At 40.4% G+C, this 13784-nt stretch overlaps 1 protein-coding gene across 8 annotated transcripts in view; it reads right to left on the reverse strand.

Annotated features, from left to right (window-relative positions):
- The window catches only part of IL31RA (interleukin 31 receptor A), a 32726-nt gene extending 19212 nt beyond the window's left edge, over positions 1-13514 (reverse strand). For 4 of the 8 annotated variants that reach the window (XM_077171441.1, XM_077171439.1, XM_077171440.1 and 1 more), the window contains exons 1-6: positions 12993-13130; positions 9662-9765; positions 4884-4965; positions 4036-4332; positions 2542-2662; positions 905-1071 (exon numbers count right to left, since the gene is read on the reverse strand). In XM_077171441.1, the coding sequence (XP_077027556.1) occupies positions 905-1071; positions 2542-2662; positions 4036-4332; positions 4884-4965; positions 9662-9700 (706 nt within the window). In that variant the 5' untranslated portion in view covers positions 9701-9765; positions 12993-13130. Of the gene's footprint in view, positions 1-904; positions 1072-2541; positions 2663-4035; positions 4333-4883; positions 4966-9661; positions 9766-10188; positions 10261-12759; positions 12947-12992; positions 13131-13390 lie in introns of those variants that run through there. The other 4 variants (XM_077171436.1, XM_077171438.1, XM_077171435.1 and 1 more) reach the window with 4 other exon arrangements.
- Positions 13515-13784: the final 270 nt, after the last annotated feature.

The following is a 13784-nucleotide window of genomic DNA, read 5'->3' on the forward strand; positions in this document are numbered from 1 at the left end:
AGTGGAAGGTGCCCCTGCCCACCCAAGCCTTTCTATGATTCTGTGATTCTATTCACAAACCTGCTCTCAAATAGATGTGCGGACATCTTTCATTTGTATCAGCACTGAAAAATATTACCCAGAGACAACAAATGAAGCAGAGCTGGGATGCCAAAGACAAGACTGAACTGCAGATGAGGAAAGAGTTCAGCTGGAAATTATCTGAGGGGCAGAGAAGTGTAAAGGAGACAATGGAAAAGAATGGACTAGCAATAGGAAAAGACATGTCTGGCATAGAGAGTGTAGAAAGTAATGAAGAGTCACAGTAGATCTGAACACGGAATAAAGGATGTGATTGATGATGAGTGCTGCAGCAAAAAGTATTCCATTATAAGGGTTACTGCTTAACTACACCACCAAAATGAACAGAGGAGAAGCACAGGACAGAGGGAGAAGAGGTAGACAAAATATTATTATTGCTCCTGTGTGCAATTATTACGGCACATAGAACAGATGGGTTATTTTTAACAGAAAGTGGAATTGCAGAGCATATGATGGGTGGCCCTTGAAAAATTATAATACCACTACCCATTGCAGCCAGGTGTTGCACTGATACTTGGTACCACGCAGAAATATTAAAGTAGAGTCCAAGTACCAATTAGTTTGACAAGAAGTTTTAATATATGGCCTTTACTTCTCAATAATTAAAAATTAGAAACTTATAATGGATATATCAGACATTAGCCTAAAGGAATATTGTTGCAGTTAGATGTTGCCTAGCATGGAAACAACACTCTGTCATTTCTCACCACCTCACAATAAGATCAAGAAACTGCTGTAAATTACTGCTGTAACACCAACCAATTGGAAGAATTTTACATGGAAAAGTCATAAATTAAATCCTTATTGATTCTTTTTTAATTACCTATTTTTTGCAAAGGTATAGGGACACACTCTGTTAAGGATGCACCCAAAACATTTTTAGCTTCCACTTGAAAACAAAAATCATTACTGTAATCATTGTCAGGATAAAAAAATGAACACGACTCTGTTCTAGTCAGGCAGGATCTAACCAAATCTGGAGAAGACATCCTAAAAAAGAAAAAAATATAAGCAGTTAGAAACTAAAGGATTTTCTTAGAATAATTCAAACAAATTGTTAGGCTATTATTTATATATCTTTGAGAATGTAAGACTTTTTTACCAGTGAACATTTTTAGATTACATGTTTGTGCAAATGAATACCCTTAGCTAATTTCCCTGTCCCCTTGTACCAGTGCTTTTGTAGTCACATGCTAGGGTGACTACTCAGCTAGGGAGACACTGGATTAAAACTTATGTTTAGATTTGGCTGGAAACAGTTCTGCAGTCCAATTCACTTTGTGGTTAATAAGAAGTCTGTGCTTATACAGGAAGGAATAATACTGAAATGTGCTTTCAATGGCTGTTTTAACTTCTGGCTTCACAAAAGCAGCTAAGTTATAAAAGATAGAAACACCAGAAGTAGTAAGAAAGTTCCACATTAAAAAGATGGAAGCTTAAAATGTCAAAGCTAAAATGGAGATAAAACTAAAAAGGTTTTGCTAATCTACCATTTAAATTACAAAGATGATATACACTAGTACAATATGAAAAAGTACCCTCCAGAGTCTGAATTCATTGCCATTCTCAAGAATAACTTTAGGCATTTTAGAAATCTCTTCATGAAACAATATTACCTGGAGTCTTGGTTAGGCAGAAAAAGAGAGCATCATCAGAAGCAGCACTATAAAGGACAGACTGACAAGTGCATCTGGGACAAATCTGTACTATCACCTTCAAAATCCTACCTGAGATCTGCCTTGGAACAACACTGATTTCACCATTTTCACAGTCACTTGTGAAAAAGCAAGCTCCTAACCAACATTGAAAATCTAACTGAAATTGAAAGAACCAAGTATCTGTGCTTCTACACTGGAGAGCATGAGACCACATAATTTGTATTTATAAATAGAAATCCCCAAGCAATCCAAAAGGACAACTCTGGATTTTTTGACCGAAACCTTATGACTCCAAGGGTCACTAGAATAAATGCTACTGGAGTTAAGCAGAATACTGCAGTAAAGCAGTGGCTTAATGAATTTTGATGGGAATTTTTTAAAGCAGATGAGGAATCAATATTTTTTATGGCCCCAAAATTAGGTTAGTTCATTACATAGAAAGTTTCTGGGAAACTCTCCCATAAAATGCCTCCATTCACCATGGTCACTCAACTTTCAATCTTATTAGTAATGTTACTTCAAAGAACAATTGAATATCAGCTCTGAATATAAATATTTCTCTACTGAATATTGGTTGAGAATGCTTATTTCATTTATACAGCACACTACAAGAAGGAATCAGACTGTAAGTATTTTCAATAATTACCAACCCTGAATTAATCAATTAAAATTACTGACAAATGCTAAGACTCCAATCTCCATGATGATTTCAAGTTTTCATTAAACAGAAGTCAGGGAGAGACAGGAAGAGAACTGGTTGCCACACCCCAGCAACCCAGTGCCCAGTATATCTAGTACTTACAGTTTTCGGTAAAGAGTATAGTTCGTTGTAAGACTTGTTTCTCTTCCTGCATTCCAGGTACAGGTAAGGTTAACATCATAGAAATAAATGCAGGAAATATTTTCTGGCATGTCTGGACGAACTACAGTGACAAAGGTTAAAAAAAGTCCAGTAAAATAAGTAACTTTATGCACACCTGATTCTGTTGGTCAAAAAGCAATTATGGCAAACATCATTCAGTGTCTTCATAGCGCTTCATTTTATCATCCTTCACTGCCCTCAGAACTCCTCACAATACAAAAATCAAAACTATTCTTTCTTACCCTGAGGAGACAGCAAGATTTTTCTCCAACTATTTCTCAGAAATACTTTACTAAGTGCGCCTAAAGGCAGTAATTCTAACTATCATATATCAAACCACTGCATACACTGTCTTGAACACTAAGTGTACACACTCTCCCCTCTGCAACACATGTGTAGTTTGAGGTGAGTCCAGAAAGTAAGAGGAATACAAAAAAACAGCAAAAGCACAAAAAAAAAAAAAAAAAGGACATTCTCTAACAGACAGAACTCCTTTTGGTTCTCTCCCAGAATATCTAATTTTTTACCCTATGAAAAACCCAAACCTGAGAAACATGCACAGCCTAAAGAGTGGAGAAGACAAGTTCCTGGGAAACATCTGTGTGACCCCGAAGAGATCACTAATTCTGGGCTCTCTTTATCTTATAAGCAAGATAGCACAAAGGAAACAATCTTCTGCAATCTCTATAGTCTGAAGTCATCCATAAAAATGTAACACCCTAAAAGACTTTCTTGTTACAGCTCAATTTCTTTACTGTTAGAAGAAATTGGAGTAGAAGAAAACTGTGTCCAGTGAAATCAACTGGTTGACAAAGCCCTCTTTTCAAAACAGTATTTTTCTGTCCCATCTAATGGAAATGTCAAAAGATCTTTTATCAACAAGTTTACAGCACATTAAGCTTTGCAGATATGCAAGACCTTTTGCTGGATATTTTTCTACAGATGTTTTGCTTTTATTGCTTCTTTATTAGAATGGGACCCCCCAGGCATATGTTATACTCTGGACTTAATCTGTTCAATAAATTAGAAAATTTGTATACATATTTTAATGTTCTGCATAAGAGAGTGGATTATAACTTCTTTAGAAGAGAGGATAGAGAGGAAATCCTCTCTGGGGAAAATTGAAGTTGGCTAGGCTAGAAAGAAGACATAACCAAAGGAACAGACCCACTACCTTTGGAACTCAACAGAAAACTTCAGCTAGGCAAAATTCAGGGTCAGAAAGGTTACAGACCTGTGTCAGTAAGGAATGCTGGTAATTTCATGCTTTATTAAAAAAAAAAAAGTATGTGTGCATGAATATATATGTATATATATATACATTGAATACACGTGTTTTAAAATAACACAACCAAAAGTAGCTGTTTTAGAAGTAAAATTATTATACTAAGTTGTTAAAAAGAGTTAAGATTATTTTTTCTGCCTTTTACTTACAGCCAGATTTAACTTCTGTGCGAACCAAAGGTATTTCCTTGTTCGAGTACTTCATTAAACATTCCACATAAGCTGTGCTGTAAGTGAAATTATGGATGGTTATATTAGATACAGTCTTATTCACAATGTTATAGTTTTCTGGAGCAATCAATTCATCATTCAATTTCCAAATGATGTGGCTTGCATTTCTCTGTGGAATGTAGTTCTTTCTAAGAACACAGGATAGTTTCAGGGAGGATCCTCTTTCAATTTCAGGAGATGAAGGAAAAATGTCAGCATCTCTGATGGAGTTTTCATCTAAAAACAAAATCAAAGACATCACATAGCCATACTCCTCTTAAAATACTAGTGGAAAAATAGTAAGTTGTTTTGTTGTCTACAGATAATTAAATTAATTTTTTTCATATAGAATTCAAATAAAATGCCCAGTTAGTCATTCAAATCAGACATTCCTGTTTGAAAATGCAGTTCACATTAATTACTGTATTACAGTAGGTTAAATAGGTTTTACATTAGAGTGATGTTTCAACAACTTCACAGAAATAATGAGGAAGTTTCCATCCAGATTCCTTTTTAATAGCCCTAAATGAAGAAAAGAAAGTCTTGGACTTCAAGCCTGTTTTTATAAAACATTCCTATCTGTAAAAGCTATGCATGCAATTTACATGCATAGCTTGTAAATTTTATCATAATACTTGCAATATCCAAAAATACATTAAACTAGTAAGACTAACATTTACAACTAAGCTGCAATATATTTCAGAATTCTTCAAAATTTCATTTGGAGAATGTTATCTTTTGGAAAAAATTCTTATGGCAAGACAGGTGCTAATAATCCAGAAACATACCTGCTACAGAGCTGCAGAGCAGGACAAACATCCAAATCAAATTGCTGAACATGTCCTTCTCAGTAAGTATGGGCAGAAAACGCTGTCATAAAATAAAAAATTTAAATGATTTTTTTTATTTTTAAAAGTAAAGTGAAGATGCCCTTTTAAAACTTTGTTAGCATTTGTGTCAGAGTTAATAGTGTTATTCAGATTTTCTCACTTGTATTCAAGGGAAGTATTGTTTTGTCTAAGTGTTACTTTCCTGAACAATGGAGAAATTTGATGCGGTTTTACTAAGACAAGTTGCACACATTTACGATAAAAAATAGAAAGATAAGCGTACCTAAAACACGGCTGAGGGCAATCCAATCCACAACCTTCCAAAGATCATGCAAGTAACTGGTAAGAAATGTATTCACTTGACATTCAGCCTGCCTAGTTCTTTTCTAAGCAGATTCATCCAGCAAATTCTTTTGAAAATGAAGGCTCCTACAGGAGAAGGAATGATCTGCCTATCTTGTTCATCACCACCTAGTAAAGAAATTGTTCAGGAAGTGGACATCAGTCCAGGTCACCTTTCACCCAAAAGAGGGTGAATTCGTACTGTTTTTTTCCCAGTTTTGCCCTGGCAGCAGACCTGAGTGTACTCTGCAAAGACAAAGAAAGGCACTTCTCTTTGCCTTTCTTTTTGAAGAAAAGAACTACTGAACTACTGTGCAGACAAAAAACTCAGACTCCAGGTTAAGAAGGAAGAAAGCAAAGTAGTAGACTGATTTCTTCTGAAAGGACAGATGAATCTAGGCTTCCGTACCAAAAAAAAAAATTACAAAAATCAAACACTCTCCTTGCCTTGAGTGGTGCTATCAGCACTTACAGAATCACAGAATATTTGTTTGGAAGGGACACCTACAGACCATCTGATTCAAACTTACAAAGGGCCTCCCACAGCCAGTTCCCCAGGACTGTGTCCAGACAGCTTCTGAAGATCTCCTTTAATGGAAAGTCCACAAACTCCCTGGGTAACCTGCTCCACTACTCATTCCTCTCATAGCAAAAATAGTATTTCCTGATGCTCAGAAGGAACCTCCTGTGTTTGAGGTTGTGTCCACTGCCTCTCGTCCTATCACTGGGAGGATTCTGGCTCTTTGGTACTGCTGAGACTCCTCTGAGCTTTCTCTTCCCCAGGCTGAATAGTTCCAGCTTCCATATGGCAGATGCTCCAGTACATTAACCATCACTGAGGCCGTTCCCTGAATTCTCTCTGGTATGTCCATGTCTCTCTTGCCATCAGGAGTCCAGAACTGGGACTAAATACTCCAAGTGTGGGCTCAGCAGTGCTGAACAGAGGGACAGGATCACCTCATTGATCTGCTGGCTGCAGTCCTAACACAGCCCAGGAAACCAGCATTCTTTGTCACAAGGGCACATTGCTGGCTCATGCTCTACTGGGTGTGGGGGACCACCAGAGCATTTTCTGCAAAGCTGGCTGGTGGAGACCTGGCCAGGCTCCTGTGCTGCTGTCCGGAGGTGTACCTCCCCAGATGAAGGATTTGGCACTTCTCCTTATTGAAGTTCCTGCCAGCCCATTTCTCCAGCTTGCCAAGGTCTCTGTGGACAGCAGCTCAGCCCTCTGGCTTATTACTCACCCCTTCCAGTTTTGTGTTATCAGCAAACTCACTGAAGGCGGGCTCGGCCAGCATTCTAATCCAGAACATGCTGAACAGGACTGGATCCAGTATTGCCCACTGGGGTAAATCACCAGTGACTGGCCCCCAGATTGACTTCACCACTGATCACCACCCTCTGGGTCCATCTATTAAGCCAGTTTTCAATTCACTTCACTGCTCACCCAGTCTACGCTTCATCAACTTGTCTGTAAGAACCTATCTGTAGAGTGGCCCAACTCCACCATGAATGGCCACCCACACTACTCCTTTGGCTAGTAAGTAGAAGATCTGCCTGTAGAAAACAGAGGTGTCAGATCCCCTTAACCACACAAGGGCCTAGAGCCCAGTATTCCTATTTCCTGGACAAGTAGCTCTAGTTACCATGCTCATAAGCAACACGTGGGCATTAGTATTTTGCAGCTAGTTGGGGTCCATGTTTCACATTAGGTTTTCAGATTTGTCTGGAATTTCAGCTCTCCATCAAACCTGTGTCTCAGGAAGGCTCCAGGTAGGAGGCAAGTACTATCTCCCTAGAACAAGCACATCAGTAGCTTTCAGTCCCGACAAAGTATCTCCTCCTCCCACAGGTTCAGATAATGCCACAAAGCAGGTGTGCACCAGGTCACTGGACAGAGATCTAAGTGGGATATAGGCAGTAGGGGTTATGCCCTATGCTATGGTTCTTTCCACAAAAACTTCTTGGATTTGCTAAAAACTTAAACTTTACAGTAATCTAAATTAGAAAAACATGGTAAAAAACAATGCATTAAGCTCAGTTTCTGTCAGAAATCAACTTAAATATTATTTTAAGTTTGTTTGGGAAGCACTTTATAAACTTTAGGGCTATGACAGTAAAAAACAGGAGGAAAAAAAAAAGAAAAGCACATGTGGGATACAAAGAAAAATGCAGAGGAGTTTGTCCAGTGACATATTCCTAAAATACAGCAGTAGCAAGATGTGTACCAACAAGAAATGAAGCCAGTCCATAAAGTGGTCCATTATCATTTATTCCCCATAATAAGAGATAAAGCTTCTGCTGATATCCTACATGCAGATATCCTATTTTTGAGGGGATATGAGACAGAAGAGGCTGCATTTCAGACAAAATAGTCCAGTTCTTTCCAAGAATTAAGCAAACACATTTTTATCAGATTCCTTTAACTAGCTCCAGCAATTCCATTCTTTCTTAGAAAGGAGATGGAATTCAGAAGCATTGGCAAATCATAAAAAAATTTTTGAATAATGCTTCAGCTGAAAATACCACATGACATATCCCATCACAGTGGAGCACAGAACTGCACGAACAGGCATGACCAAGCTGGCTGCAATGCCAAGTTAGAAGCCTTTGAAAAATTTTAGTATCCCATGCACACCAGAAAGCTTAAATAGTTGAAGATTCCCTCCAGACTCAGTGCTCCTCATCCTGTATTCATTCTGTACCTCTTCCCCCTCTTCTAGTTCTTCTCTAGTACTCAGCCATACAATAAGTCACTTCCACTCGCCAAAACAGCAGAAGGCTAAGAAAAAAAAGTATTTGTACTACATTAGCAAATGTAAGGCATCCGAGTTGGTGAAACAGAGGAGATAACTGGGGAGAGAGACGTCCATGACTTTTCCCAGATGTGAGCTAGTTATTTGGTTCAGTCCTCCTGCTTCTACTTTGTCCAGTATCAATTAGCAGCTGTTTATTTGGCATGGCAGCTGGTAGTTACTACTTGCCAGAAACCAAGGTAGTGACTTGGTAGGTTACAATGCTGCTCAAATCTTACGCACCTGTCAGGACACTGATAAATGATATGTGACAAAAAAGCTCTTTGGCTGTGTACTGAAGAGGTTGTATATGTGATCAAAGTGATCAAAGAACGTGCCTGAGTAAAAATTACACCCTATGTGGTGGTGTATACATAATTTTCAAAAATTATGTATAGTGCTTTAGGAGCTTCTTCTGCCATCTCCCTCAGGACCCACAGATGAATCTTATTGGATCCCATGGATTTGTGCACATTCAGGTTCCTTAGATGGTCTCAGACTTGATCCTCTCCTACAGTGTGTTTAGGGTCTTCATTCTCCCAGTCTCTGCAATTGCCTCTCTTGACTTAATTGACATGGCTGGAACTCTGCTGTATAAGACTGAGGCACAGAGGTTGTTGAGAACCTCAGCCTTCTCTTTGCCCACGGTATCCTTGTCTCCCATTTCCTTTTGAAGAGGGCCTAACCTTTCTCTTCCTTGCAACATATCCATGGACACAAGGTGTACAGTGCCCAGCACAGGGGGACAATCCCTGCCCTGGCCCTGCTGGCCACAGCATTGCTGATCCAGGCCAGGATGCCATTGGCCTTCTTGGCCACCTGGGCACAGCCTGCCTCATGTTCAGCTGCTCTCACCAGCACCCCCAGGTCCTTTCCAGCCACTCTGCCCCAGCCTGTGGCACTGCCTGGGGCTGTTGTGACCCAAGGGCAGGACCTGGCACTTGGCCTTGTTGAACCTCACACCATTGGCCTCAGCCCATGATCCAGCCTGTCCAGATCCCCCTGCAGAGCCTTCCTGCCCTCCAGCAGATCAACTCCTGCCCAACTTGGTTTCACCTGCAAACTGACTAAGCGTGCCCTTGGATCCCCTTGTGAGGATCAGCAATAAAGATTCTGAACAGGATGAGGCCCCAGTACTGAGCTCTAGGGAACCTCATTAGCAACCAGCTGCCAACTGGATGTGGCACCATGCAGCACCATTCTTTGTTCCAACCATTCAAGAATTTTTAACATCTTTGCTGATATGTGACAGGAAATTCTTCCCTATGAAGTCTGACACTCTTCTAACAACTATGAAGGAAGAAGCTGAATAGACACTCCTCCTTTTATTTGGTCTTTACCATCCACTGCTACAGTTCTCCCATGATGGCTGCTACGTGGAGAGACAGACCTTGCCCTATCCACAGCCAGCAAACACTGAAAGACAGGAGCCTAAGCCTCTGCTCTAGCCCATTGGGCCACTCAGCTGCAGTGTTCTGCAAAATGCACCTGGAAAAGCAATAACCATGAGTTTTCAGAACTCCAAGATTCAAATCCATCAGCACTTACACAAATTCTAGAGAGAAAGAGGACATTCAGGAAAATTATTCAAATACGTACTTTAGCATCCTTTTTGGTAACAGGGTGCCTCAGATTCATGATCAGTCAGGACTGCACCAAAGGTGAGTACCAGTGAGCATCTGAAGAGGAAAACAGCAGGTTTCCTACATTGGTCAGAGAAGACAATGACATGTGAACATAATGGAAGAAGCAGTAAACTCGAGGGACAGCTAATGGGTATTTTCAACTTTTTAACCCCTATGACCTATGCACTGACAAGCCCATCATGGGAAAAATGACAGATACTGTGATGAAAGATCCTGGGCATAATGATTTCATAGCCCACAGTCTTTAACTGAGCCAAAAACAGTCAGTTGAACCTCAGGGCAGGATGAATAGCATTCAAACATTTACCTTTAAATAGAACTTGATTGAAACAGGTGTTAGGTGCACTTTTTTCTGGAAAATAAACCTATATGTATTTTAAATTAGGATGGCCTACCAGAAAACTTAATGGTATCATAATCTACTAACACCACTTATAAATTCAAACACTGCATATCTATTCAGAAAACTACTAAGCTTACAGACATATCTGAAGTACCCACACGGTGAGGCTCTCAAAATGCTGTATCAACTGTTGACCACAGAAACTTGTTCTAAAAACACAGTAACAAAAAAAAAAAAAAAAAAATCATCATCATGTAAAACTACTTGTTAATTTAAAAATTTCAAACTAACTGGAAACTGAAAAGCAGGAAAGCCATTTTTCCTCTTTCAGTCTCTAAATAGCCAATGTACGCACAAAAGGATAAGATACATTTGTTCCAAAATTCTGAAGGACATAGTTACCAGGAAAAGTCAGTTTTGCTAATAACTGCTGATAACAGTTATTTTGCTTAGTATATCCTGGAGCTACAGATGCAAAACATGTTTTGAGATGTCTTATAAAACAGCACACTGAATATTTGCTTTCTTATAAAACAGCACACTGAATATTCATACATTACAATACAAAATACTGTTACATTGGAATTTAAATCAAACTTTTAACCACATGAGCTTGGTACTAATAGGCAAAAATAGAATATAATTCATTATTCTCTGAGCAACCATAACAAATAAGCCTTTATATAAATTGCTCAGATAGATAAAAGATCTTCAAAACACGTGTTCCTCTACTAATCAATGCATTGTACCTCATAAAAGAAACAGAATTTTTATGCAAAATGCTTAAAGTTACAAACACAAAACAAGATTTATTTTCTTTATCTCTACATATGGGTCACTTTTTTAATTTTAACTATATGATTTCATCCAATTTGCCAATGCTCACTAAACGAAAGGTCAGGCCATCAAGATCACTAGAACTAAATGTTGGTTGTACTACCAGACATAATTTTGCTTTCAGCCACTATCCTCCCCTGTTCTTTTTTCACTGATGAAGAAAAAACAGACAAGCTAAGGTTTAAAGAGAGTTCCTGTACAGGACTGGTCTTGGAGCAAACCTCCTTTGGCTCATTGTCTGTGTGACTACAAAGCCTATTTGGGCTGCAAGGGTATACTTTGAGAGATGATTTTGCAGTAGGTGTTTCAGCAAGTAAGATGTTATTAGACAATGATTGCCTTCATGCTCCTTTGTGTTGGTGGAGAACAATCTGTCTCTGGTGTGGCAAGCAACTAAGAGAACAAAATAAGCATAAGACTCAGTTTCACACTTTCTTCGCACTCAAAAAAGATGACCATGTCCCTGAAACGTACCTGTAGGTATATGTAATATATTAAGTGTCTGAAAAAGATATTTGATCATGCTATTTTAGAAAACATTAAAACTCAGACTCATTGCAGCACCATAACCTACTGCTTCAGATCAACTCCTAAGGTTTATATATCCTGCTTTTCTTTACTATCTATGCTGCAAACTTTATTAACAATACTTTTGTATCTTAGTCAAAACTGCAAGGCAAAACATGGCATGGTAGCGAGAAATCAGGCTCCAAACACTACTAAACACATTTATGTTTTAAATTCTCTTAGTATGGCATTTTTAATTGAAAATACCCCCTACAAGCACCAAATCATGCAAAAATTCCTCAGGTTTAAATGATTATTATAGAAAAATCAAGATCTTTAATCTTCAATCCTGCAACCTCTATGATATAAGCCCAAAGCTTCCTTCTCCCTTTTTTCCCTTTTGAGACCTGTTTTGTTACAGATTAGCCTCTGACAGAAAAATCTGAACTGACCACTCCATTCTTCCTCCCAATACATGAAGCTTCCTTCAAGCACAAAAACATCCTCTTGCCCAATCAGTTTCTTAATTCACAGTCCAGAAGCTGCATTTCAACTATTTTAGACAATCATGGAATTATTTTGGTTCCAGAAAACCATCAAGTGCAACCATTAACACATCACTGCCAAGTCCAGCGCTAACCCACGTTCCCAAGTGCCACATCTACAAGCCTTTTAAATACCCCCAGGGACAATGACTCCACCACTTTCCCAGGCAGCCTGTTCCAGTGCTTGACAACTTTTTCTGACAATATCCTAATCCTAATATCCAATCTAAACCTTTCCCGGTGCAACTTGCAGCAATTTCCTTGTCCGTTGATTATAGCCTGGGAGAAGAGACTGACCCTCATCTCACCACCTCCTTTCAGGCAGTTGCAGAGAGTGATAAGGGCATCCCTGAGCCTCCCTTTCTCCAGGATAAACACCCCCAGCTCCTCCTCACAGGACTTGTGCTCCAGACCCTCCTCTCCCAAAAGACAAGTCATGCAGTCCATTACAGGTGAGAAGGCCAAGTGATACTTCCCCAGTTTAAGCATGAGTGCATGAAGATGATACTCATTATGGATATGTACACAAACACATTACAAAAATATTTTTCTCAGAAGGCAGAAATTGCAAATATTGAAGAAACCTGGGGCCAGTACATTTAACTCTGATTCATCACTTCGAGAAAATCTGTGAATACAAATTAAGCAGAGAGCAATTAAGTAACAGCTTTTCCTTCCTTTGATGATTGCATACACTGCAATCATTTTGCGAACTGACTCTTAACCATTATACACACAAGGAAAACCACTGCCAAACATCTGTATTTCATTCCTTACAAAACGAGACAAATGAGGTAAACAGAAAGTTTCAATTCTTACTATCTCACGACTTGAAAGAAAGAAACCAAAAGGATCTTTTCGGCCGAAGAGACACAGAAGCATGTCCTGCCCCAAGTCTCGGATGAACGCCTGGAGAGATGCGAATGCTAGCAAGCTCCACTGCTAGACATCCACGCGAGTAACAGTCCGGGGAAGAGTTTCACACTCTCCCACACTTCATATAAATGAACGCGAGCAAAGACCACTCTGCTGAAAGCATCTTTTACACTTACCTCAGCTGCGCTTGTTTTAACAGGAGCCTCTGCCTCCCCGCAACCGCGAAGGGACGGACAAAATGGGAAGTTGCCCGGCTGAGCACAAGTAACGCTTTTTCCTGTAATTCCGAAGGTCAGACCCCCCCACGCCCGCCGCCGGCACTAGCGGGGCTGGACTCGGCTCCAGCCGCCCGCGGGCGGATGCTCTGCCCTGCCCAGAGCCCCGGCAGCCGCCCGCCCCCGAGCCATCCCCCGGCCCTGTGAGGCCCCTTCGAACCCCGCCCGGCCCCTCCGTACCCTGACCAACCCCGCCCGGCCCCTCCACACCCTGCCCGGCCCCTCAGCCTCCCGAGCGGCCCCTCCGCACCCTGATCGCCTCCCGCCGGGCCTGAGGCCGCTCCCAGCTCCCGCCTTACCGGCTGTGAGGGCGCGCCCCCGGCAGCCCCGCCGCTCTCTCAGGCGGGAGTGTGGGCACTGGCATTTTGGTGCCAGTGGATCAAGTAAAGAGTGTCTTTAAATCGCACAAAGACGCGCAGCGAAACGAGGATTTTGGGTGGGTAATAGCCACGCCGAGGAGCACTCCCGCGTAAGCACCTCATGCATCATTCAGGGCACAGGCAGGGGAATAAATCAAGTGGTGATCCCTTTTAAAAGTTACAAATGTATTCTTAATGGCTTGGAAGAAGAGTGCAGCCATCAGCAACATAACTGACTGGAGCAATGGGGCTGAAAGTCAGAAGGAACTTTACAATTAAGATGCTGTGAAGTTAGTAAATGGAAATCCAAAGTCCGTAGTTAATGTGCCTCCCA

This window comes from Agelaius phoeniceus, chromosome Z (assembly GCF_051311805.1).
Source record: "Agelaius phoeniceus isolate bAgePho1 chromosome Z, bAgePho1.hap1, whole genome shotgun sequence".
Classification (NCBI taxonomy): domain Eukaryota; kingdom Metazoa; phylum Chordata; class Aves; order Passeriformes; family Icteridae; genus Agelaius; species Agelaius phoeniceus.